The sequence below is a fragment of the Vulpes lagopus genome, chromosome 8 (assembly GCF_018345385.1).
Source record: "Vulpes lagopus strain Blue_001 chromosome 8, ASM1834538v1, whole genome shotgun sequence".
NCBI classification, from domain to species: Eukaryota; Metazoa; Chordata; class Mammalia; order Carnivora; family Canidae; genus Vulpes; species Vulpes lagopus.
In genome coordinates, this window is record NC_054831.1 from 100,698,780 (window position 1) to 100,724,181 (window position 25,402).

Consider the following 25,402-nt stretch of genomic DNA (forward strand, 5'->3'; position numbering starts at 1 on the left):
GAAGTCTAGGGATAAAGAACTCTTCAAGCATGTACTCAAGATATCTAGAAGCTGACCTCAGATCACCACGGCATATTCTATTTCAGAAGAATGGAGTAATCCCTACCAGACCTTGAGATTTGTTTTTTTATGTGCTAAAAATATCCTTTTACTATAAAAGCAAACAAAGCATTTTCATCATTCAAGAACCTAAAAATAAAATGCCCAGGAATTCTGCTTGAATAAATAACTTATCAAAAAAAAAAAATCCATCAAACAATTAAAAACTCAAAATAAATGATAAAAGATGATAAGCATTGAATCCAATACAATATAAAGACTAAACACATACATGAATATTGGTATGAGAACAGAATAAAAATGCTATATATATAAACCGGCCAAAATTAAAATAACAGAAATTGTAATGAGTGTATAGGAGAAAGAATGTTAATTTCCTTATCCTTCATAGTAGGGAGTCAATGAATGTAGTCTAAAAATTAAAGATGAAAAATTATTTATTTTTTAAAAGATTTTCTTTATTTATTCATGAGACATAAAGAGAGAGGCAGAGACAAAGGCAGAGGGAGAAGCAGGCTTCCCATGGGGAACCTGATTTGGGACTTGATCCCAAAACTCCGGGATCACACCCTGAGCCAAAGGCAGACCTCAACTGCTGAGCCACTCAGGTGTCCCTAAAGATGAAATTTTAAAAAGTATTATGTTTTATAACGTTTTTCATAATTAGCTTTCTCTATATCGGGGATCTCTCCAGAATTAAAATCACTTGAAGCCAAGAAATATTTATCTGAGTTAAATAAATTAACCTCACTCATTGTTCCTCTATGAATTTAAGTAGAATTACATGTAATACTTAGTTTATATTGGCCTATACAAAACTACATTGATCTGAGGGTGCCTAGGTAGCTCAGTCAGTTAAGTGTCTACCTTCAGCTCAGGTCATGATCCTGGGGTCCTGGGATCAAGGCCGCGGATAGGGCTCCTTGCTTGCTGGGGAGTCTGCTTCGCTCTCTCTTTCTCTCTAGATAGATAGATAGATAGATAGATAGATAGATAGATAGATAAGTAGATAAGCAGATAGATAAATAGATAAATAAATAAAATCTTTATTTAAAAAAATACTCCACTGATCTGCACATCCATCAATCCATTTATGCTTCTATATATGTATGTGTTTAGGAAGAGGTCTCAAATTATGTTCACCTAGTGTTGATACAGTGGAGGGACTTGAGTTTTTTCTTTCTTTTTTTACATATCTTTGAATGATAAAGCTCGTGTTATGGACTGAACCATGCCTCTCAAAACTTCTATGTTCAGTCTCACCCCATGGTGACTATATTTGGAGATGAAGCTCTAAAAGAGGTAATTAAAGTTAAGTGTGACCATAGCAGTGGTACCCTAATCCAGCTATATATAATATATATGCCAGAGAGTAGACTTACAAAGATGAAATTAACACATTAAGGAGCTGAGAGTGCATGGTGCGTGAACAGAGACACAGACATAAATCATTACTACAAAATCCTGTTGCAAATGCTAATAAAATGGCACGTAAACTTCACTTAACACCCACACACAGAGATGCCTGAGTGGCATAGTCAGTTAAGCATCCAACTCTTAGTTTCAGCTCAGGTTGTGATCTCAGAGTTGTGAGATTAAGTCAGGTTCCACGCTCTGCACAGAGATTGCTTACATTTCTCTCTCCCTTTCCCCCTCCCTCTGCCACACTCGAACTGTCTCTCTCATATGAATAAATCTTAAAAAAAAAAAAAAAAACTTCATAGAAAAGATGTTGTTTAAGTCTTAAGTAAAAATTTGCTATCCTTATCAGATATGAAGTGTTCTGTAAGCAGAGAAAATAAAACCTTTAAGTCACAAAAAATGACAAGTCATTGATTGCATAGTTGCTGGAACTAGAGTGGTATAGTTGAATGGATTCATGCAAGAGATGAATAAAGCATGGTTAGACAGGAGGTTCAGAAGATAGACAAAGTCCAAATATAAATCTATTACTCTTTGCGTTTATAGGCTTCATCCATTAGTTTTATGTTGAAAAATGATTAAAGTATATATTTTTAGAAAAATCATTCTGATGCCCGTTTCAATACCTACAAGCTCTACTTATACGTAGATAATTACACAATGCTTTCACAAGCTCTATTTATTTATATTATATACTGTTTTTTAAAAAGGAATTAAAGTAGTTGTTCTCAATCTTCTGTCACCAAATAAAATATTTATTTGCTTTTGTGAAAAAGGTTTATTACATCATACCTAACTAGTAAAATAGTCAAGAACTTACATTAACTAACAGCTATCTTCTAATTTTAAAAGTTACACATGCTCAACATGGGAAATTTGGAAAACTGTAAAAACAAAAACAAATCTCACCTAAAATCCTAGCCGTTAGGCATAGGCACTATTACATTTTTGTTATAAATCAGACATAAAATTTAAGTGACTGTGTTTTAACCATTTAACAATATATTGCAAGCATTTTAGTAATTCTTTTGGTAGTGTTCAATATATTTTAAAAGGTATATTTTTCCCCTGTTATATGGATAAATATTTTAAAAATGCATTTAGTCCTGTTTTATTGAATTGAGTTGCTTCTAATTTTTCAATCAATATTAAATGTGATGATGGAATATTTCTTTTTTTTTTTTTAACGATTTATTCATGATAGACAAGGAGAGAGAAAGAAAGAGAGAGAGCAAGAGAGGCAGAGACACAGGCAGAGGGAGAAGCAGGCTCCATGCAGAGAGCCTGACGCAGACTCGATCCCAGGTCTCCAGGATCACGCCCTGGGCCAAAGGCGGGTGCTAAACCGTTGAGCCACCCAGGGATCCCCTGATGGAATATTTCTGTACATGTATCTCTGTGTATCTTCAAAATGTATAAAAAACTTACAATCTCATATACAAATATCTACATGAATATGTTCTCTAAAACTTACCTTTTTCTTTTTAACATTGTTTCTATCAGGCAGAGGAAAATGATCTTCCAGAAACTCACCCAAGGTAATCAAGAGTTTCTCCTTATATTCTTTTATATCATGCATTTTAGTGTTCAGCTCATCAAAGACTCTAATAGATATTTTAAAAATTAAAAGAAATATTTTACTGATAAAATACACAAAATGTAAGTATATGTAAATGTTAACTCATAAAGTTGATCAAATATTTTGTTTAAACTTCATTTGTTCAAAACAAATAACTAGCTTTATGAAGTAGAATTCTTTAACTTGTAGGGAAACTATATATCAAGTCAAAAGTAAAATATAACTAAGAATTGGCAAAAGTTAAATACAGTAAAACTCATAATTTCTAATAAAATTTCCCTTCTTTTCATGTATGTATTTCATGCAACATAAAAAAAATAACTTTTTCCTATTTCAAAACCTAGAATACAAATACCTTGATTCAGAAAATGTCACAACCTGCTGTTTCAATTTATTGTGTAGTACATTAAGAGATTCCAATATCTGTTGTTGTTCATCCAGCCACTGTTGCTCCCTTTAAACATGGAAAAACACCAACAATAGCCAAATAAAACATTAATGCCACTTCAATAAACAGCAGTGATTAAAGATAATTATAATATAATTATACCTTTCCAAGTCTTCCTTTAACTTTTCATTCTTTGACTGAACAGTAGAGAGTACCAATTCAAGATCAACTCTCAATTTTTGGAACTAGGACAAAATAATTCAAATTAATTCTTAGTCTGTAATCTTATAAACAGTTATATTTATGAATGAGAGTGAAATTGACATTTGTTTACTTAGATACTCAGAAATCAAGAGCAAGAAAGCCTACCAGAAAGTCTGAAAGGAAATATACAGCAGGTACTAGGTTCTTTGTAATATTTCATTTGTTAAATTCAAAAATATAAGAAAGAGTTTGAGCAATACGTTTTAATTTCATATTGAAAAACAAACAGTGAGTTTTAAGTAATCAAGTAGATTAGGTCTCTTTTCTAAGGAGTATACAAAAACAGACACAAATTATTATTATTCAACAAATATTTATTGATCTACCCGGCATTGTTGAAGGAGTCAGGAATTCAAAGATGAACAAAGAGGAGAATCCAAACAAAAAAAATAAGTAACTCCAGTGAGTGATCAGTATCACGAAGAAAAAATATGTCAAAATAGGAGCACAGACACGTGGAGGAGGAATAGCTCTTTTAGGTAGTAGTATGATATGCAGAGACTTTTCTGATCAGGTAAACAGTATAGCAGCAGATTAAGAAGACATGATAAAACATGATAAAATCTGCAAAAAAAAGTCCCATGAAGAGAAAACTGTAGGTACAAAGGCAGTGAGGCAAGAATATGTGTGATTTGAGGGAACATCAAAGAAGACTGTGTGGGTACACCAAATATAAATCACATTTAGATTTTTTTCTAGTATCTTTTTGTTTCTAGAACATATTAGCTAAGTATTCCACTCTTCTGATGTCAAGGGTTTCCATTAGCTTTTTATGCATCTAAATTCATGATAATTTAAAGATGTATATCATAAAACTTATAGTAACCATGGAAAAAGGGGGGGGTGAAATAATCAGTAAACAATTAGTATAAATAAAATAGGTTTATTTTTAAAAATACATAAGTCAAGAAATTGTAAGGAGAGGAAAACAGAAACAGAGAAAAGGTAATACAAAGAGGAAAGAAAAATCAAGTACAAAGATTTCAAAGCAACCAGTGTTATTAAATATGAACAAAAGAATTAAAGATGAATAATAGAAAGGTAACTGGAAAAATCTGCAAATATTTAAATATTAAAAACACATTTCCAAATAACCCATGAGTCAAAGAAGAATCTATAAGAAAAAAGAAACTGGGATCCCTGGGTGGCACAGCGGTTTGGCGCCTGCCTTTGGCCCAGGGCGCGATCCTGGAGACCCGGGATCGAATCCCACATCGGGCTCCCGGTGCATGGAGCCTGCTTCTCCCTCTGCCTGTGTCTCTGCCTCTCTCTCTCTCTCTGTGTGTGACTATCATAAATAAATAAAAATTAAAAAAAAAAAAAGAAAAGAAAAAGAAAAAAGAAATTATTATGAATTATTTGAAAGTAAAAACAAAATAAAAACTTCTGGGGTGAAGCAAAAGCAGTACTCAGATGAGAATTTACAGCAGTAAAAGCTTATATTAAAAAAAAAAAAGCTCCAGGGTTGCCTGGGTGACTCCGTCCTTTAAGCATCCAACTTCGGCTCAGGTTATGATTTCAGGATCCTAGGATCAAGCCCTAAGTCCAATTCCCTGCTCAGCAGGGAGTCTGCTTCTCCCTCTGCTCTTCCCCCTGCTCATGCTCTCTCTTTCAAATAAATAAAATTAAAAAAAAAAAAAAGAAAGAAAAACAAAAGCTCTCAAATTAAGGACAGCTTCTACCATAAGAAAAAACAGATAAAATCAAAAGTAAACTGAATAAAAAATGATTTAAAAAAATGACAGAAAAATAAGAAACCTGGAGGGAGGGTTTTTTTTGGGGGGGGAGGGGGGGATCAATGAAACCCAAAGCTGACTCTGAGAAGGTCACCGTGATTGTCCATACTAATTACAAGAGAAAAAAAAAGAATAAAAATTACTAACATCAGGAATGATAGAGGTGACATTGCTATGAACATTAAAATGATGAGGGAATGCTATGAACAAATTTAATAAATCTGACAAAATAGATGAGATGGATAAACTATAAGACACAAACTGCCACTTCTTCAGAGAAAAATAGAAAAACTGACTAGCTATAGAAAAACCGTTTGTGACCAGACACTTTCCCACAAAGAAAAGTCTAGCCCCAGATGGCTTTACCTGTGCATTCTAGCAAACATTTAAGGAATACATATGGATTCTATACAAACTCTTTTAAAGAGAGAATATTTCTCAACTCATTCTATTAGGCTTGATACCAAAGCCTGACCAAGATGTCAGAAGAAAACCACAAACTAGTATCTCTCATTAACACAGATGCAAAAACCTTAATAAAATTTTAATAAATTAAATCCATCAATAAATAAAAAAGATTAACACATTATAGCAAAAAGGGTTTATCTAAAGAATACATCTGGTTAAACAGATAATATAAAATTTTTAAAGAATCAATGTACTAATAAGTCAATGAATTCAAGTATAGTCAGAGGATATAAAATTAATATGCAGCATTGCATTTCTATAACTAAAAATGAAGCAGTAGAAAGAGAAATTAAGAAAACAATCTCATTTATAACCACACAAAAGAACAATAAAATACCTAGGAATAAACTTAACCAAGGAGATGAAAGATCTATACTCCAAAAACTATAAAACACTGATGAAAGAAACTGAAAATGACACAAACATAAAGATACTTCATGCTCATGGACAGGAAAAAACAATATTTTTTATTATTTTTTAAGATTTTATTTATTTATTTATTTATTATTTATTAATTTTATTTATTTATTCAGATTCCAGAACTCCGGGATCACACCCTGAGCTAAAGGCAGAGGCTCAACCACTGAGCCACCCAGGCGTCCCCAAACCAATTATTTTTTAAATGTCTATACTACCCAGAGCAATCTGCAGATTTAACACAATCCCTACCAAAATACCAATAGTAGTTTTCACAGAAGTAGGACAAATAATTCTAAAATTTGTATGGAACCCCAAAAGACCCCATATAGCCAAAGCCATCTTGAAAAAGAACAAAAGCTGGTGGCTTCAGAATCCCAGATTTCAAGATATACTACAAAGCTGCAGCAATCAAAACAGTATGGTACTGGCACAAAAACAGATACATTGATCAATGGAACAGAAGAGAGTCCAGGAGGAAATCCATACTGTTATGGTCAATTAATCTATGACAAAGTTGGCATATATATAATGGGGAAAAGACTGTTTTTTTCAACAAATGGTGATGGGACAACAGGACAGCTAAAGGGAAAAAAGAAAGAAAGAAGAGAAAGAAGAGAAAGAAGAGAAAGAAAGAAAGAAAGAAAGAAAGAAAGAAAGAAAGAAAGAAAGAAAGAAAGAAAGAAATTGGGCCATTTTCTTATACCAAACACAAAATAAATTCAAAATGGATTAAAGGCCTTAATGTGAGGGGTACCTGGGTGGCTCACTGGTTGAGCATCTGCCTTTGGCTCAGGTAGTGATCCTGGGGTCCTAGGATCGAGTCCCACATCGGGCTCCCAAAGAGAGCCTACTTCTCCCTCTGCCTATGTCTCTGCCTTTCTCTGTGTCTTTCATGAATAAATAAAAATCTTTAAAAAAAAAAAAAGACCTTGATGTGAGACCTAAAATCATAGAATTTCTAAAAGAAGATATAGGCAGTAATTTCTGTGACACTAGCTATAGAAATATTTTTCTAGCTAAGTCTCCTCTGATAAGGAAGACAAAAGCAAAATGAAACTATTGAGACCACACCAAAATAATAAAGAAACTATAAACAAAACTTACCGAAAGGGAGAAGATACTTGCAAATGATGTATCTGATACAGGGCTCATATCTGACTATATAAAGAACTTACACAACTCAGTGCCAGCAAAAAACAAATAACCCAATTACTATTCAGGGCAGAGGACCTGAATAGTACTTTTTCCAAAGAGAATAACCAGGGGTACCTGGCTGGCTCAATTGGTTAAGCATCTCCTTTGGCTCAGATCATGATCCTGGGGTCCAGGGATCGAGCCCCACGTTGGGCTCCCCATTCAGTGAGGAGAATGCTTGTCCCTCTCCCTCTACCCCTCCCCCCTGCTGGTACTCACTCTCTGTCTCTCTCTCAAATAATAAAAACTTTTAAAAAGAAGACATAAAGATGGTCAACAAACATATGAAAAGATTCTCAACATCACTAATCATCAGGGAAATGCATATTAAAGCCACAGTGAGATATCACTATACGCCTGTCAGAATGGCTAAAATCAAAAACACAAGAAATAACAAGTGTTGGCAAGGAAGTGAAGAAAAAGGAATCCTATGCACTGTTGGTAAGAATGAGATTGATGCAGCCATTGTGGAAAACAGTATGGAGGTTCCTCAAAAAATTAAAAATAGAATTACCATGTGATCCAGTAATTCCACTACTAGGTATTTACCCAAAGAAAACAAAAACATTAATTTGAAAAGATATGTGCACCCTTATGTTAAATGAAGCATCATTTACAATACCAAAGATAACAAAAGTAACCCAAGTGCCCTTCAATAGATGAATGGATAAAGATATGGTTATATATGTACTATGGAATATTATTCAGCCATAACAAAGAATGACATCTTGCCATTTGCAACAACACTGGATGTATCTGGAGGGCATAATGCTAAGTGAAATAAGTCAGAAAGAGAAATACTACAACCGTATGATTTCACCTACACATGGAATTTAAGAAACAAAAGAACAAAGAAAAAAAGACACACAAAAGAAGTCTTAAATATGGAAAACAAAATGGGTTGCCAGAGAGGAGGTGTATAGAGGGATAGGGAAAATAGATAAAGGGGATTAAAAGTACTCTTATTTTAATAGCACTGAGAAACGTATAGGATTGTTGAATCATTATATTGTATACCTGAAACTAATGCTCCATGCTTTAAAAAGTCAATGTAATTTATTATATCAACAGAGTAAAATAGAAAAAAAATTGTCTTCTTAATGAATTCAGAAAGAATGACAAATTTCAATAATAATTCCTAATTTTAGAAAAAGTCTTCATAAATTGTAATGGAAAGTAATTTCGGGGCAGCCCCAGTGGCGCAGCGGTTTGGCGCCACCTGCAGCCTGGGGTGTGATCCTGGAGACCCAGGATCGAGTCCCACATCGGGCTCCCTGCATGGAGCCTGCTTCTCCCTCTGCCTGTGTCTCTGCCTCTCTCTGTGTCTATGAATAAATAAATAAAATCTTAAAAAAAAAAGTAATTTCGACTTAATTTCACCTATGAAAAACCTAGTGCTAACATCATACTTGATGAAGAGCGAATGCTATCCACTTAGATCAGAAACAAGGCAAAAATATCTATTCTCACCACTTTTATTATATAGATTACTAAATGTTCCAGGGGCATCTGAGTGGCTCTCTTAGTTAAGGGAATGACTCAATTTCAGCTCAGGTCACTATCTCAGAGTGGTTAGACTCCACTCAGCAAGGAGTCTACTTGGGATTCTCTCCCTGTCTGCTAGCGCATGCTCTCTCTCACTCACAAATAAATCTTTTAAAAAACGTAAGTGTTTTAGAACAGTACAATAAGCCAAGGAAAACCTATGAAAGGCATCCAGGGGCACCTGGCTGGCACAGTTAATTGCCTGGCTCTTGGTTTCAGCTCAGATTGCAATCTCAGGATTGTGAGATCAAGCCCTCGTGTGTAGCTCCTTGCTCATCATGGAGTCTGTCTGCTGGAGATTCTCTCTCCCTCTCCTGCTGCTCCTCTCAATTGTACTCTTCCTCTGTCGCTCTCTCAAATAAATAAATAAATAAATAAGTAAATCACATAAAAGCCATCCAAATGCAAAAGAATAAATATGTGCCCCTGATCTCAAGTGACATGACTAGCTATTTATAAAATCCCACAGCATCCACAAAAAAGCCACTAGAATAAGAGGTTAATCATACTAATAGATCAATGTACAAATATTAATTGTATTTATACATAGCAGCAATAATTGACAACTAAAAAATACCACTGTAATAGGATTAAAAATATGAAATACCAAAGGGATGAATTTGACAAAAATGTAGAAGACCTGCATAGTTCTATTACAACTTGCTAAGTCAAATAATCATGAAATGGAATGCCTGGCTCACTCAATCAGTAGAGCATGAGATTCTTAATCTTTTTTTTTTTTTTTTTTAAAGATTCTTAATCTTTAAAGTCATGAGTTTGAGCCCCATGTTTGGGGTAGTTTGCTTAAATAAACATTTTTTTAAAAAACCAAGAATATTGAATTTTGTCACTTATTCTTTCTGAATTCACTAAGATGATTAAATGTCTTTTTTTCTTTTCTAATCTTTGATATAATGAATTATAAAACACTGATGAGATAAGTCTTAAAAAATTATAAATAAGCAGAGACCTACATAAACGCAGAGATCATGCAGGGCTCATGGGTCTGAACTGAGACTCAGTCTGTTAAAGATGTCAATTTGCCTCAAATTAAACTACAGAATCTGGGCAATCTCAGTCAAAATTTAGTAAGCTTTTTATGGGACTGAATGATCAGCCAACTCTATATGAAAATGTAAAACAATATTGAGAAAAAACAAAAAAGAGAATTCATACTATTTTATTTCAAAATTCTAAAACTTCAGTAAATAAAACAATGTGGAATTGACATAAAGACAGAAAGACAGAAAAAAGAGAAATAACCACAAAATGAAAAACAAATGGAGTCGAAATGGATCCACACACATATGGTCAATTAATTTTCAATAAACATGCAAAGGAAATTCAAAAGAAAAAAATAATTTTTTCAACAATTTGTGAACACCCACAATTAGTATTTATATGAAAGGAAAGTTTATCAATAACTCATTCCATATAAAAACATTAATTCAAAATAAATCATAAATGTAAAACTTTGAAATTTTTAAAGAAAACATTCAAGAAATCTTTGTGACCTTAAGTGGGGCAAATATTCTTATATTTGAGCACAAACCTTAAAAAATACTTGATACAACACAATTAATCAAACTGGAAACTTATGTTTTTTAAAAGACACTGTTAAGAGAATAAAAAGATAAGTGTACAGGAGTTACCTGAGCAAGGCAAGGTGGCACAAAATGCACATTACCAAGAAAGGCCTGTCTTTAGGACAGGTTCCTTGTGGACTCCTGAAGGATGAGCTCTGAGGCCTTGGAATATATGTCTGATAAGAATGTTTATGTAGGGGTGCCAGGATGGTTCAGCGACTTCAAGCCCCACTTGGGTGTGGAGGCTATTTAAAACAAACAAACAAAGTGTTTATGTATGCCTGGAGCCTTACATACTTGGTACCAGTTTGATTAGAGAGTTTATTCTAACTATGTGATTTTTGGTAAATGCAATTTTGCTCTGGAGGGCTGGAGTATGAATAGATGAGTTCAGTCAAGGAGGCCCCTGATGCATGGTGACTGACTACTGATAAAAACTCTAGACAACAACTCTGGTGTGAAGTTCCTTATCTAACAAACGAACAAACAAAAAGTTCCTTTTTGACAATACTTTCTACATGTGACACTCAGCTGCAAGGAGAACTAAATCCATCAACTCCACTGGGAAAGGACTCCTACAAGCTTAGCCTATGTGTGTTTTCCCTTGCTCATTTTAATCTGTGTCTTCTCACTGTAAAAAACTGTAATTATGAGTATAGCTTTTTTTTTTTTTAAGATTTATTTATTCATGAGAGACACAGAGAGTGAGGCAGAGACACAGGCAGAGGGAGAAGCAGGTTCCCTGTGGGGAGCCTGATGCGGAACTCGATCCCAAACTCGATCTCAAGACCTCAGGATCATGACCTGAGCCAAAGGCAGATGTTCAACCATTGAGCAAATCAGGTGCCCGAGTATAGCTTTTCTGAGTCATAGCCCATCAACAAAATGAGTGGACTTGGGGAAAACCCTGACAACAACAGCTGGCATCAGAAGTGGGATTTTGCTATAATGACCCTGGCTTGCCAAAACACAATGAAAGCACTCTGTGGGAAAAAGAAGGATAATGGGGCAGAGAATGATGAATTTGGCACCTAATGTTTAACCAGTCAACAAAGATATACGGCAACAGCCACACCATGATCAATAATTACAGGTAGATACATAGTCAATGGAATTTAGAAGTGACAGAAAAAAATTCTCAAGACAGTTGCCTGACTGGATACATAAGGAAATATGAAATAATGAGAAAGAAATAAGCTAAATGTTCAATTTCTGTTATTTTTATCAGTAATAATTAAAATGAAAGCAGAATATTAAGGCCAATGTTGGAACTGCATCAAGTTTGGATTTCAGCCAGTTCAAATCAGTGCTGATAGTCTAAGGGCTACCAAAGGGAAACTTACAGTGGATCATTAAGTCATGTATCATTTATAATTCATATTGAAAATTTGATGGCTCTCTTCAATATAAAAAAGAATATGAATCTTTCATTCTGGGAAAATGTTCATATATTATTTATTGTTCTATTATTCTAATTTTCCTTTTCTTTGCCATCTGTACTCTGTAGGAGATTTCCATGACTATAATTACCTACATTTTTGTGTTTATTTCAGGTATCATGTTTTCAATGAGAAAGGCTCTTATTCTCTGATTGGTCCTTTTTAAAATAACACCTTTGTTGAGATATAATTCAGAAACCATACAGGTTACCCATTTAAAGTGCATAATTCACTAATTTTTAGTGTACTTGTATAGTTGTCCAAACATCACCACCATCTATTTTAGAATATTTTCATCATCCCAAAAGGAAACCTGTTAGCAATATCCATTAGCAGTCATTCATCACTTCCTCTCCCATCAGCAACAACCTACTTTTTCTGTTTCCATGAATTTGCCTATTATGGACTTTTTATATAAATGGAATACGATAGGCAATCCTTTGTGACTGGCTTCTTTCATTTAGCATACTGTTTTCAAGATACACCTGTATTATGGTATATCAGTACTTCATTTTTTTAGACAATAATATGTCATTGGATAGATACTATTTATTTATCCATTCATCCACTGATGACATTTGGGTTGTTAATTCTTTTTGGCCATTATAAAAAATGCTGCTATGAACATTTATGTGTGGATACACACTTATTTTCACTTCTCTTGGGTATATAGCTGGGAGTGAAAATACTGGTTCAAATGGTAACTCTGTTATCTTCTGAGGTACTACCAGACTGTTTTCCAAAGTAGCTGCACCATTTTACACTCCCACGAGTGGTTTATCAATGTTCTAATTTTTCCACATCTTCACCAATACTTGTCATTGTCTTCTGATTATATAGCCATACTAGGAGTATGAAGTCGTACTTCTTTTAAGTTTTAAGTTGGCTTTCTGTTATGTTTTAAATATTTTTTTTCAAAGATTTACTCATTTGAGAGAAAAAGAGAGCACAAGCAAAGGGAGGGACAGAGGGAGGAGAGAATCTCAAGCAGACTCTCCACTGAGTGTGAAGTCCAACAAGGGGCTAGATTTCATGATCCTCTGACCATGAGAGCCAAAATCAAGAGTTAGATACTTTTTTATTAAATTTATTAAATTCTTTGTTCCCTGAATTGTCTCTATTTCCTTAAGGTTCATTTTAGTCAGTTGTTTTTGAGTTTCTGCCTTTCCATTTGGAGGCATTCACAACAAATGCTCATGACCACTGGCTGCCCACTTATGTTTAAAACTCAAAAATACTTAAAACCTTTTTTATGAATGGCATTTTTTGATGTACACCAACCTTGCTTTTTCAATGGGAATCCCGTATATTAACATTTATAGATCTTTTTTCTTAAGCCATTTAGATTTTCCAGAGAAGATTCTTTTATCTCCAGTCTGAGACTATTTTATACTAGATTACAAGACTTCCAGAGAAAGAACAGGGGAAGGAGCTGGTACTTCTACCACATAGTATAAACATATTAACTTGATCTTTCTGACTTTTGACCTGCACACCAATCCTACTAAACACCCAATCTGGTATTCCTACATCCAGAACCTCAATAGTTTAATGTCTCCATATCCTATACCACCAGTTTCCCAAGTGTTTGGATAAAAAGTTAGCTGCTTGATTAGAAAAGAAAAGGTCTAACAGTCTATTCTTTTGCTGTAAAAGAAATCTTGTTTTTAGCTCCAGACTTGAACCTTGAATATTATAGTACCAGATTCCTTCAAATCCCAAGACTTCTTTCAACTCTGTAGAGCAGATAATCTCTTTTCAATCCTGTCTCTTGACACACAGATACTTATTTCCTTCCATGCATTTTACATTCTTGTTTACAAATTTGTTTGACCTAATGGATTTACACCTTTTTTTTTTAAGATTTTATTTATTTATTCCTGAGAGACACAGAGAGAGAGAGGCAGAGACACAGGCTGAGGGAGCCCGATGTGAGACTTGATCAGGATCATGACCTGAGCCAAATGCAGACGCTCAACCATTGAGTCATCCAGGCTTCCTTGGACTTACACTTTTAAAAAATGTGTTTAATGACATGTAAGTTAAATTCTGAGAACAGATGAATATTATGATCATTTAACTATGTTTAATGCTTTTGCTTTTATTATGAAGAGTTTAATCAAATGAAAATTAAATTTAAGAATAAAGTTTACATACTAAACACTAACAAGAGTTCTGATATACAAATTGGTGAGATGAAATTCAAACCATTTAAAATATTCCATTCAATAAAACATAAAATCAAAATAAAAAATTTATATGGCTTTTAAGTGGTTTCATCCTATTTATGTCACGAATCCCAAACCCTTCTAGTTATAAGCTAATAAGGGTTACTACAGATTCATTAAGTGACTTACCTCTTCTTTTCCTAATGTTACTAGAACTTCTTCATTCAGTGAAATTACTGCAGAAACAAAAAAACCGAAATTTTATATATATATATATATATATATATATATATATATATGTTTTCTTAACTCTCAAAAATAAAGAATTTGATTTTTTTGATTTCTAAGATACCTCTATATTTTCTTCTTTAACATCTTATACATATATAACCAACTTTAATTTTAGACAAACATGACATTTATGCATTTTTTAGTTTTATGCCTTTTGTCTTTTTAATCCCTCAAAAACAAAATTAATAATCTATACTGTGTCCTTTAAATATTTCTCTCTGTAATTATATGATCCTATGCATATACATGTAGATGTACAGATAATGTACATCTTGATTATAGCCATGCTAGGCGGTATAATACATTGTACCTGTACATTCCCTGTTCACATATATGCAAGGGTTATTCATTTTGGTATTGCTGGTTTTACAAGAATGGGATATCATACACATTATTCTTATTTTCACTAAACAAAATCTCCAAGGAAATCCTTTCTATTCATCTTATGTAAGTCTAATTCATAATTTTAAAACGCTTCAAAATATTCTACAAAATAAACATACCATATTGTAGTGATATTAATACTGACTGAACCTAACTTTTAGCTACAAAAAAACAATAATGGTGTAAGCAATTTTTTAATATATGTCTTTACGTGCTAGTGCTTCTATTTCTTTGGGATAAATTTTCAGAAACAGAATTTCCTAGAAGGAAATATGTATTTTTAATTTTATTTTATTTTATTTTATTTTTTTAAAACCAATATTTCTTTTTTTTTTAATTTTTATTTATTTATGATAGTCACGCACAGAGAGAGAGAGAGAGAGAGGCAGAGAGGCAGGCAGAGGGAGAAGCAGGCTCCACGCACCGGGAGCCCGATGTGGGATTCGATCCAGGGTCTCCCGGATCACGCCCTGGGCCAAAGGCAGGCGCCAAACCGCTGCGCCACCCAGGGATCCCTGTATTTTTAATTTTAAAATAGAATGCCAGATTCTTTTCTAAAAAAATTCTATTAGCAATTAAGAAACACCAAAAAATATAAACTCTTCTAAAATTTTTGCAAATTTGTGAGTATAAACTAACGTTTCAGTTTAATTTTGTATAGCAAAATTATTATTAATATTTTTTAAGATTTTATTTATTTATTCATGACACACACAGAGAGAGAGAGAGACACAGGCAGAGGGAGAAGCAGGCTCCATGCAGGGAGCCTGACATGGGACTCGATCCCGGGTCTCCAGGATCACGCCCTAGGCTGAAGGCGGCGCTAAACTGACAAGCCACCGGGGCTGCCCAGTATAGCAAAATTAAATCCTTATACTTAGAAAAGTTCAATCTTTGTACTTGGTTTACTTTTCCTAATAAAGTACTATTTAGAATTTCTCAAATAATATGCTACTGAAAACTTTCTAATTTATCTGCTATTCTAGAGGGACAACTGACCGGAAAGAGCTTCCCACATGTGCTTCATAGGCCCTGTATCAGAACTGATTATTGGCAGCCCCAGGATGGCTACCAAATCATTTCAACAAAAATGAAAAGGATTCTAAGAACATAAAGTTAATAATCTCCCTCTTGGCCAGTGTGGCCATGAGTAGTATTTCCTATTGATTCACATAATCATTTCAACTCATACAATATAGCAGCTTCTAACAATATAAATATATTTTAAGTCCTTTCAGTGTGGCAGTCTATGGGACTGGCAACCCCAAGCAAAAGGTGTATTTGGCTTACGGATCAGCCTGTGTGCTTGGTGTTATCAGTACAAAACATGTATATAAGGGATGATGATAATAAGAAAAATAAAAATTGAAAATTTCCTGATACATAGCATCAAAACAAATAAAATACTTAGAAATAAATTTAACCTAGGAGGCAAAAGACTTGTATGCCAGAAACTATAAAATGTGGCTGAAAAAAATTAAAGATACCAACAAATACAAAAATATCCCATGTTCAAGGATTAGAAGACTTAATATCATTAGACATCAATATTACCCAAACTGACCAACAGCTTCAATGTAATTTCCATCAAAATCCCAATATTTTTGTAGAAAATAGAAAAAAATCCACCCTAAAATTCACATGGAATCTCAAAGGAACCCAAATAGCCAAAATAAGTCTCACATTTCCTAATTTCAAAATTTACTACAAGGCTACAGTAGTCAAAAAAGTGTGCTGCTGGCATAGAAATAGACATATAGACCAATAGAAGAGAATAAAGAATCCAGAAATAAATCTTCACTATATGGTCAAATGATTTTTGACGAGGGTGCCAAGACAACTCAATGGGGGAAAGAACAGTTTTCTCAACAAATAATAATGGGAAAACTAGATAATACACATGTAAAGGAATGAAGTTAGACCTTTAACTTTCAAGTTTGAAAATTTCTATTGTTAATAACAAATAATCTTGAACAGGAGATAAAAACGTCTTTTATAACAAATTAGTGGATTGATGATCAAGACCTAGAGTAAATGTGTGGCAGCAGGGCTCAATATTTAATGACTGGCTTGTGTAATATGTGGAAAAGGAAGAATCTAGAAGGACTCTTAAATTTATGGCTGATCAAATAGATTCCATTCAAGGGATCAGAGAATGGAGATGAATTTACAAATCTGAGCCATGTGTAGAGTATTTTGGAAAAGATGTCTAGAAAGTAGAGAGATATATAAGTGTGATGATGCAGAAAAGTCAGGTTTGGGTACAGAGATTTGGAAGCTGGTATGAAAACTGTATTCCCCTCTTCACCCAAAAATCATATTTTGAGGTTCTAATCCCTAGCACCTCAGTAAGCCTGTATTTGGAACTGAGTCTTTAAATATGAGATTAAGGGGGATCCCTGGGTGGCTCAGCAGTTTAGCGGTTTAGCGCCCGCCTTCAGCCCAGGACATGATCCTGGAGCCCCGGGATCGAGTCCCGCATCTGGCTCCCTGCATGGAGCCTGCTTCTCCCTCTGTCTGTGTCTCTGCCTCTCTCTTTCTCTGTGTCTCGCATGAATAAATAAAATCTTTTAAAAAAATGAGATTAAGTTAAAATGAGGTGATTAGAATAGGCCCTACTCTATAATGACTGGTGTCTTCATACAAAGAGATTAGGACACAGATGGGCTACCATGTGAAAACCTAGGGAGAAGATAGCAAAATATAAGCCAAGAAGAGAGGCTTCGGAAGAGACCAACCTGGTAAATACCTTGATCTTGGACTTTTAGCCTCCAGAATTATGAAAAAATTAATTTCTGTTGTTTAAGCAACCCCAGTCCATGGTACTTTGTTAAGGCAGCCCTAGCAAACTGATATAGAAGTCATTAACACAGATATATCATATAAAAACAAAAGCAGAAAATATAATGCTAGAATAGCATGTAGAGGGATCCCTAGGTGGTGCAGTTTAGCGCCTGCCCAGGGCGCGATCCTGGAGACCCGGGATCGAATCCCACGTCAGGCTCCCGGTGCATGGAGCCTGCTTCTCCCTTTGCCTATGTCTCTGCCTCTCTCTCTCTCTCTGTGTGTGTGACTATCATAAATAAATAAATAATTTTAAAAAATTAAAAAAAAATTAGAATAGCATGTAGAGTAGGAAGCAAAAATTGCTGAGCACAGTCCTCTAGAGAACAGCAAATTTTTTTTTTAAAGATTTTATTTATTTACTCATGAGAGACACAGAGAGAGAGAGAAGCAGAGACACAGGCAGAGGGAGAAGCAGGCTCCATGCAGGAAGTCCGACGTGGGACTTGATACCGTGTCTCCAGGATCACACCCTGGGCTGCAGGCGGTGCTAAACCGCTGCGCCACTGGGACTGCCCAGAACAGCAAATTTTAACAGCACAATACGAGCAGCCTTTGAGATGCTCAATGTAATCCTGAGGAGGCTACAGGATATACAGTTTAATGCAAATTAAAGACACAACTGTGTACACACAGCTATCAGAAACGCCAAAATGTGGTAGTAAAAATGTGGAACAGTGGTAGATACAGATAGATTAGATATACATACATATATATATATATATGTATATATGTATATGTATATATAGACATATACATATCTATCTAATTGAACTATATATTATATAAAAAGTATATATATATATTTAGAATATAAAAAGTAGTTAAAATCAAGACTGTAGATGAAATTGTCTAGAAAGAAAATGAAAAGAAGAATCTCAACAACTGGGATTAGAGAGCGATAATCCTACACAGAAAACTAAAATGGGAATTGGGGGGAGTTAAAGGAAAGGAGGCAAATGGGCAGGAGAAAGAAGTGAGATGCTAAAAGAAAGAGGTACAGTTGATATAAAATACCAAATACATACATATATTTGACACAGAAAAAGTAAGCTTTCATAACAGAAAAGTATTTCCTAGCTGGGTATTTTAACTATAGATTTTTTTTTTTTTTTTCACTTAACTATAGATTTTTAAGCCATTTTCTATTTCTTGACAAAAGGCAAATATATAGCTGGCCCCTGCTGGACAAGTCAAGAGGCAACATACAATCTATGTGGTCCTTATGTAATTAAGTATCGAAAATAACTTTTCTCCTCTACCAGTTAAGTTTCATTAAGATACGATTTACAGTTTCTACTGAGCAGGTAAGATAGTGTCTGTAAGGATCAAATGATGGTTATAATAAGGTCTCCATAACTTAAGATTTTTATAATGCCACAAATATATATTTACCTATAATAATAAAATAAGCACAAAATTATGTATATAAATGAAAGAAAAACTTAGGCAATTGCAACAAAGCTAAATGGATCTTGTAATACTTGTAATCATTACATTAAATTGCCACTAAAAAAATAAAAATAAAAAAAATAAATTGCCACTAATATGTTTACAGAAATATAAACCTAAAAATAAGAACCTTACTTTCAGGACTTTCTTTCTGCCATTGACTGAGTTCAGCAGTCAAACATTTAGCTTGCATAATTAACAATGACAGCTATAAAAAAAAAAAAGAGTATAAAACAGTTATTTCTTACAGAATATTCATACATACTCATAGATTAAAGTGTAGACATTTTTAATATTTTAACAGAAGTTCTTAACATAAATAGCTAACATAATAGGCATCCAAACTATAAAAATTTATCACTCTAAACAAAATTCTGCTTTAAACCATACTAATTATAGCTTATAAATTGCCTGTTATACAAATGATATAATCTTTAAAAATGATTAATTCTACTTTACCACTCAACCTAAAATAAAAGGACATAAGCATATTTCTTTTATTTCCTAAATTAATATTACTTTAAAAATACAGGAGTATCTAGCTGGTTCAGTCAGTAGAGCATGTGCCTCTTGATCCTGAGGCTGTGAGTTCAAAGCCCCACATTGGGTGTAAAGATTACTTAAAAATAAAATCTTTAGGGGAACCCGGGTGGCTCAGTGGTTGAGCATCTGCCTTTGGCTCAGGTCCTGGGATTGAGTCCTGCATCGGGCTCTACACAGGGTGCCTGCTTCTCCCTCCATGCCTCTGCTTCTCTCTGTGTGTCTCTCATGAATAAATAAATAAAATCTTTTTACAAAATTTATTATTATTTATTTATTAGAGAGAGAGAACAAGCAGGGGAGGGGGGAGAAGGAGAAACAGACTCCCTGCTGAGCAGAAAGTCCAACTCAGGGCTCAGTCCCAGGACCCTTGGGTTCATGACCTGAGCCAAAGGCAGACACTCAGGCATTCCCCCCAAAATTTTATAAATTTTTATAAATTTATAAAAAATACATATATAGAGACAATTATAAAATGAGATTGGTTCTACAGGTTATTTATAAAAATCAATTTTACTACACAATGGTTTAAGATGGTATGTTCCTGATATTAACTGTAATTCATACAATCTAATCATTGTAATTTTGATAATTAACAAATCTATGTGATAAATCTGCCACCTGATTAGATTATTAAATTGAAGTCTAGGGACGCCTGGGTGGCTCAGTGGTTGCGTGTCTGTCTTGGGCTCCAGGTGTGATCCTGGAGTCCTGGGATCCAGTCCCACATCAGGCTCCCTGCAGTGAGCCTGTTTCTCCCTCTGCCTCTGTCTCTGCCTGTCTCTGTGTCTCTCATGAATAAATAAAATTTTAAAAAATAATAATAATAAACAAATAAATTGAAGTCTATGTATATTTAAAGTTAAATTTCAGTACATTTTTAATCACCTCTATATACTTATTGGTAGCCAGATTAAAAAATGCAATGGGTATTAATATTTACACTAAAAGAACAAGTACTGTCTTTTTAAGTAATATTTTTAAAGATTTTATTTATTTATCTATTTGAGTAAGAGAAAGCACACAAGCTGGGGGAGGAGCAGAGGGACAGGGACATCAAACCCTGGGCTGAGCGTGAGCTCAACTCAGGGCTTGATCTCATGACCCTGAAATCATGACCTGAGCCAAAATCAAGAGTCGGATGCTTAATTGAGGGAGCTACCCAGGTGCTTCTTAACCAATTTTTATGATACAGAGAGCAGGTGGTTCAAAGACCTTGCTCCATATCACATCATTGACTGTTAAATAGAGGGAAAAAAATCTAGTATATTTCAAAGTTTTATATAATTACATAAAAATGCATTTACAGGTATTTAAAATTTTTACCAAAGGAGAATTTAACATTATTTTCTTATAGATAATTAAATATGAATTTAAAAAGTCTGTTGTGAACTATAAAGAGATTTCATAAATGCTAATTATAACTAAGAAGAAATAACAAATTCTTAAAAAGTAGTATCTAAACTAGGCAAAACTATCATCACAATAAGTTGGTAACACTTTTTGTGAACATACTAAATTGAAATGCATAAAATAAATATTAATTTTTTAACCTTTTAAAAGGAAGTAATTTCATACGGTTCAACCTCATACTATGCTGATGACATACAGCTCTTACCTTCCCAAAGCCCATCTAAGGCAAACACCCAAATTATTTCTGACCTGCCAAATAATTAAACAATACTTTCTAAAAAATAACAGCAGTATTTCTAAAGTGACTTCTGTGAAATTTGAGAATTCTTTCCATTTTCTAATTTAAAATATCTAACTTCTTGCTTTAAAAATGGATTGAGTTTTAATACTGAAATTTTAAAGCTAATAGGTATGCAAAAAAGAGTAACCAAAGCAACCTTGAGATTATTTAAAAGGCCTGCTTACAAAGCTGGCTGGCCCTTGGCTGGTATCTGGGAACTTGTATTTTGAGATGGTTCCCACCAACTTATTAAGAGTGACTCATTGTGTCTGTACTGTTTTTGCAAAGAATAGAACTTAAGCTGAGCACCTGCTTTCCTTCTGGAAGTCTGGTATTTTGGCAGAGGGTGCCTATGTGACTGGCCCCCACAAAACACCTTGGTCACTGAAGGTGACCCTCTAATGGGGTTCCCTGGTAAAAAAAAAAAAAAAAAAAGAAAAAATTCACACTGTCACAACCCTTTGGGGCAACTAAGCACATCTTGTGTGAGACTCTGATAAGACAGAACTCCTGAAAGCTTGTGTCTGATATCCTCTGGACTTTACCCCATGGTCCTTTGCCCTTTGATGATTACTCTGTATCCTTTTAATATAATACATCTCAACCATGAATCTAACTGTACTGAGTCTTAGGAGTCCTCCTGTGAGTTACTGTGAGACTTGTGAATTACTCCTGGGAGTAATCTTTGGGATCCCTTAGATAATGTGATTATTGACTATCTAAGGATACTGATTCTTTACAGCTATATAAGCACTTCCACCAAAGCCAGTTGTTTGTTTGGATCATTGCATGAAAATCATTCAAGAAATGTATAGGCCCAGAGCCCAGTTTTTCTGATTCAGTAGGTCTCAGTTTCTCTAATACAAGAACCACATTTCCCAAAAAAACTAGATGACAGTTTATTTACTATATAATCCTATTTCAAATACAATATTCAGTTTTACCCAGTACAAGAGAACTTTATTTTATTGATAGATGCAAAATGTTTTTTAAAAGATAGCTTCATCCTTCATCACTAATTTCTAAAGATCTGATATAATAGGTACTTTCAAAAATGACAAATTAGTTTTTTCCCCTTCTTTTCTCTCTCATTCTCATTCAGTATTATTATGCTCATAGATTCTCATTCTCTCATATTGTTATAATCAATCAAGGCCATTATTCCTTTTCTTGTTCAAATGATGTTAAATTTGTGTTTTTCTGGAACAGTGCCTAAATCTTTATTTTTCATAACTTACTTTTTTTCAAATTAGACACGTTTACACTGAGTAGCACTAAAAGGAAATTTAAATTTCTAATAGCTACATGTGAGCTTGATTCCAGTCTTAATGAAAAGGAGAAGAAATACAAAAGCCCTCAAAAAAGCTTCTGCATTACACCCCACTCCAAAAACTGATGGCTTCTTCTCTGCTTCTGAGTTCACTTGTCTGCTGCTCTCTGTGTAACACACCATGAAGTACACGAACCCCTAACTGCAGCTTGCTGGCAGCAGACACAAGCATACACCTTCCTCACTTGCTGCCCTTATAACAAATTGAACCAATTTTTAAATGTAAACTGTGGGATTTGGAACTCAAGAGTACCTTCAACTGGTCCTTACATCATCTGACATTCTACTACCAGTTTTAAGAATTTTCTTTAGAATTATTTGTGTATTTGACTTTGTTCTTAAAATTAACACTAAAACATTTTAAAATTTTCATATGGTCAAATATATGTTGTCTTTTATAGTATCTAGTTATCTACTATTAGCTAAGAAGTTTGCCCTGTCCCTAGACTGCACAAAGTCTCCTGACTTTTAAGATTTTTATGACAATCCATCTAGAATATACGTTTATGTAATGAGAGACAGAGGTCTAATTTGGTTTTCTCCCAAATGAATAACTAACTGTACCACTATCATTTATTAACTAATTCATCCTTTTCCCACAAACTGGAACTACCATCTTTGCCACATTTAAACTTTTTAATCTGTTGCAATGATCCATTGGTATATTCTTAAAACAATTCCACAGATCTTTGTTTATTAAAATGGATATCTTAATCCTTTATTTCAGCATACAGTAAAATCAATTAAGGTTCTACATACAGTAAAAAACTGGCTACTAATCTTAACACAAAGTAGGACAGTATGTGTTCAAATTTTTAACAAGGTATTATCTGATTTACATTTATTGGCTAAACAGTTAAACATGTGTAACTGCTAAAAGATAATGAAAATATTCTTATTTATTTATAATAGTTTATTCAAAAAGTATTTAGAATACTTCCCTAAGTCAGAAAATAGAGAATTTTCCAAGTGATTAAGCATACAGGTATCAACAAAGCTATCATATGTGGATTTAATATGGATGAATAATATTACCCAAATCAAAATGAGTTAAACTTACCTATTTTTAGGAAGAAAAAAAGGATTCATACCTGAGCATTTGAATCAGTGAGTGTCTCAGTTCCAACAAGTGATAATTTTTTCTGACACTTGATTTAAAAAGTAAATAAAAACAAAAAAAAAGTAAATAAAACAAGTTACACACTTGAAGCTTTTATATATAACAGATAATTCCCTTTCCCTTTTTTATACAAGTCAATTTAATATTTATTTAAAATAATAAATACAAATAACTGATACATGAGAAGAGTTTATGTTCCTCACTTTCTAAGCAAGTAGATTAGGAGGGTTACCAAACAGGTCCCGAGATGAACACATCAAAAGTAGACGTAGACACTAGATTATATATAGGACAAAAAAATTATCATAAGAAATAAGGAAAAAGAAAATATAAAATAGGTATGGTGAATTAGAAACTAGATAATGGAAAAATAGGAAATAAGAGAATAAGAAGGAAAGTACTATAGAAAAATAATGGAAGAGGTAGCAATATAGTTAAGATCATAAGAAAACAAAGCCTTCAGGAGACATTGTTTCTATGCCACCTTTAAAAACTCACAACTATTAATAGTGATTATACCTGATTGAAAATATGGATAATTTAAATTTTACTTGTGCGCTTATTTCTAGTAAGTTATCAATTTACAAAAAAAAAAAATTTTTTTTTTTTTTTTTTTTTTTTTAATTTACGTATAGCTGTCTGGGGTAGGTGGCTCAATTGGTTAAGCTTCTGCCTTCAGCTCAGGTCACAATCCCAGGACCCTGGGATCAAGTCCCACATCAGGCTCCCTGCTCAGATCCTTTACCCCTTCCCCTGCTTGTGATCTTTCTCTCTCTCACACTCCCTCTCTCTCAAATAAAAAAATAAATAAATAAAAATTAAAAAAAAAATAAACAAAAAAATAAACATATATTTATTTGAGAGAGTGTGAGGGCTGGGGCAGAGGGAGAGGGGAGAGAGAATCCCAGCAGACTCCAAGCTGAGTTCGAAGCTCAACATGAGTCGGATGCTTAATCAACTATGCCACCCAGGCACCCCCTAAAATTTTTTTTTTAATTTTTATTTATTTATGATAGTCACACAGAGAGAGAGAGAGAGGCAGAGACATAGGCAGAGGGAGAAGCAGGCTCCATGCACCGGGAGCCTGACGTGGGATTCGATCCCGGGTCTCCAGGATCACGCCCTGGGCCAAAGGCAGGCACCAAACCGCTGCGCCACCCAGGGATCCCTAAAATTTGTCAGTTTTAAATTCCAATTCCTATACTGAAAAAATACTAAAAAAAAAACCCACCCAATTATACACATTATCTTGAAAATACACAAATATAGAATATCAAGGATTTATATTAAAAAATAATTTAAAAAAAGAAAATCAATAACCTGCCCTGATCTAAAATTTTACTGTGAAGAATGGGATGCGGGGACATCTGGGTGCCTCAGTGGTTGAGCATCTGCCTTTGGCTCAGAGTATGATCCTGGAGTCCTGGGATTGAGTCCCACATTGGGCTCCCTACAGGGAGTCTGTTTCTCTCCCTGCCT

General features: G+C 34.0%; 1 protein-coding gene across 4 annotated transcripts in view; it reads right to left on the minus strand.

Moving 5' to 3' along the window:
• The window catches only part of CENPK (centromere protein K), a 67,681-nt gene that overhangs the window by 30,070 nt on the left and 12,209 nt on the right, over positions 1 to 25,402 (minus strand). For 3 of the 4 annotated variants that reach the window (XM_041767372.1, XM_041767371.1, XM_041767370.1), the window contains exons 4-9: positions 23,895 to 23,951; positions 19,376 to 19,448; positions 14,459 to 14,505; positions 3,612 to 3,694; positions 3,417 to 3,515; positions 2,957 to 3,086 (exon numbers count right to left, since the gene is read on the minus strand). In XM_041767372.1, the coding sequence (XP_041623306.1) occupies positions 2,957 to 3,086; positions 3,417 to 3,515; positions 3,612 to 3,694; positions 14,459 to 14,505; positions 19,376 to 19,448; positions 23,895 to 23,951 (489 nt within the window). Of the gene's footprint in view, positions 1 to 927; positions 1,022 to 2,956; positions 3,087 to 3,416; positions 3,516 to 3,611; positions 3,695 to 14,458; positions 14,506 to 19,375; positions 19,449 to 23,894; positions 23,952 to 25,402 lie in introns of those variants that run through there. The other variant, XM_041767373.1, reaches the window with a different exon arrangement.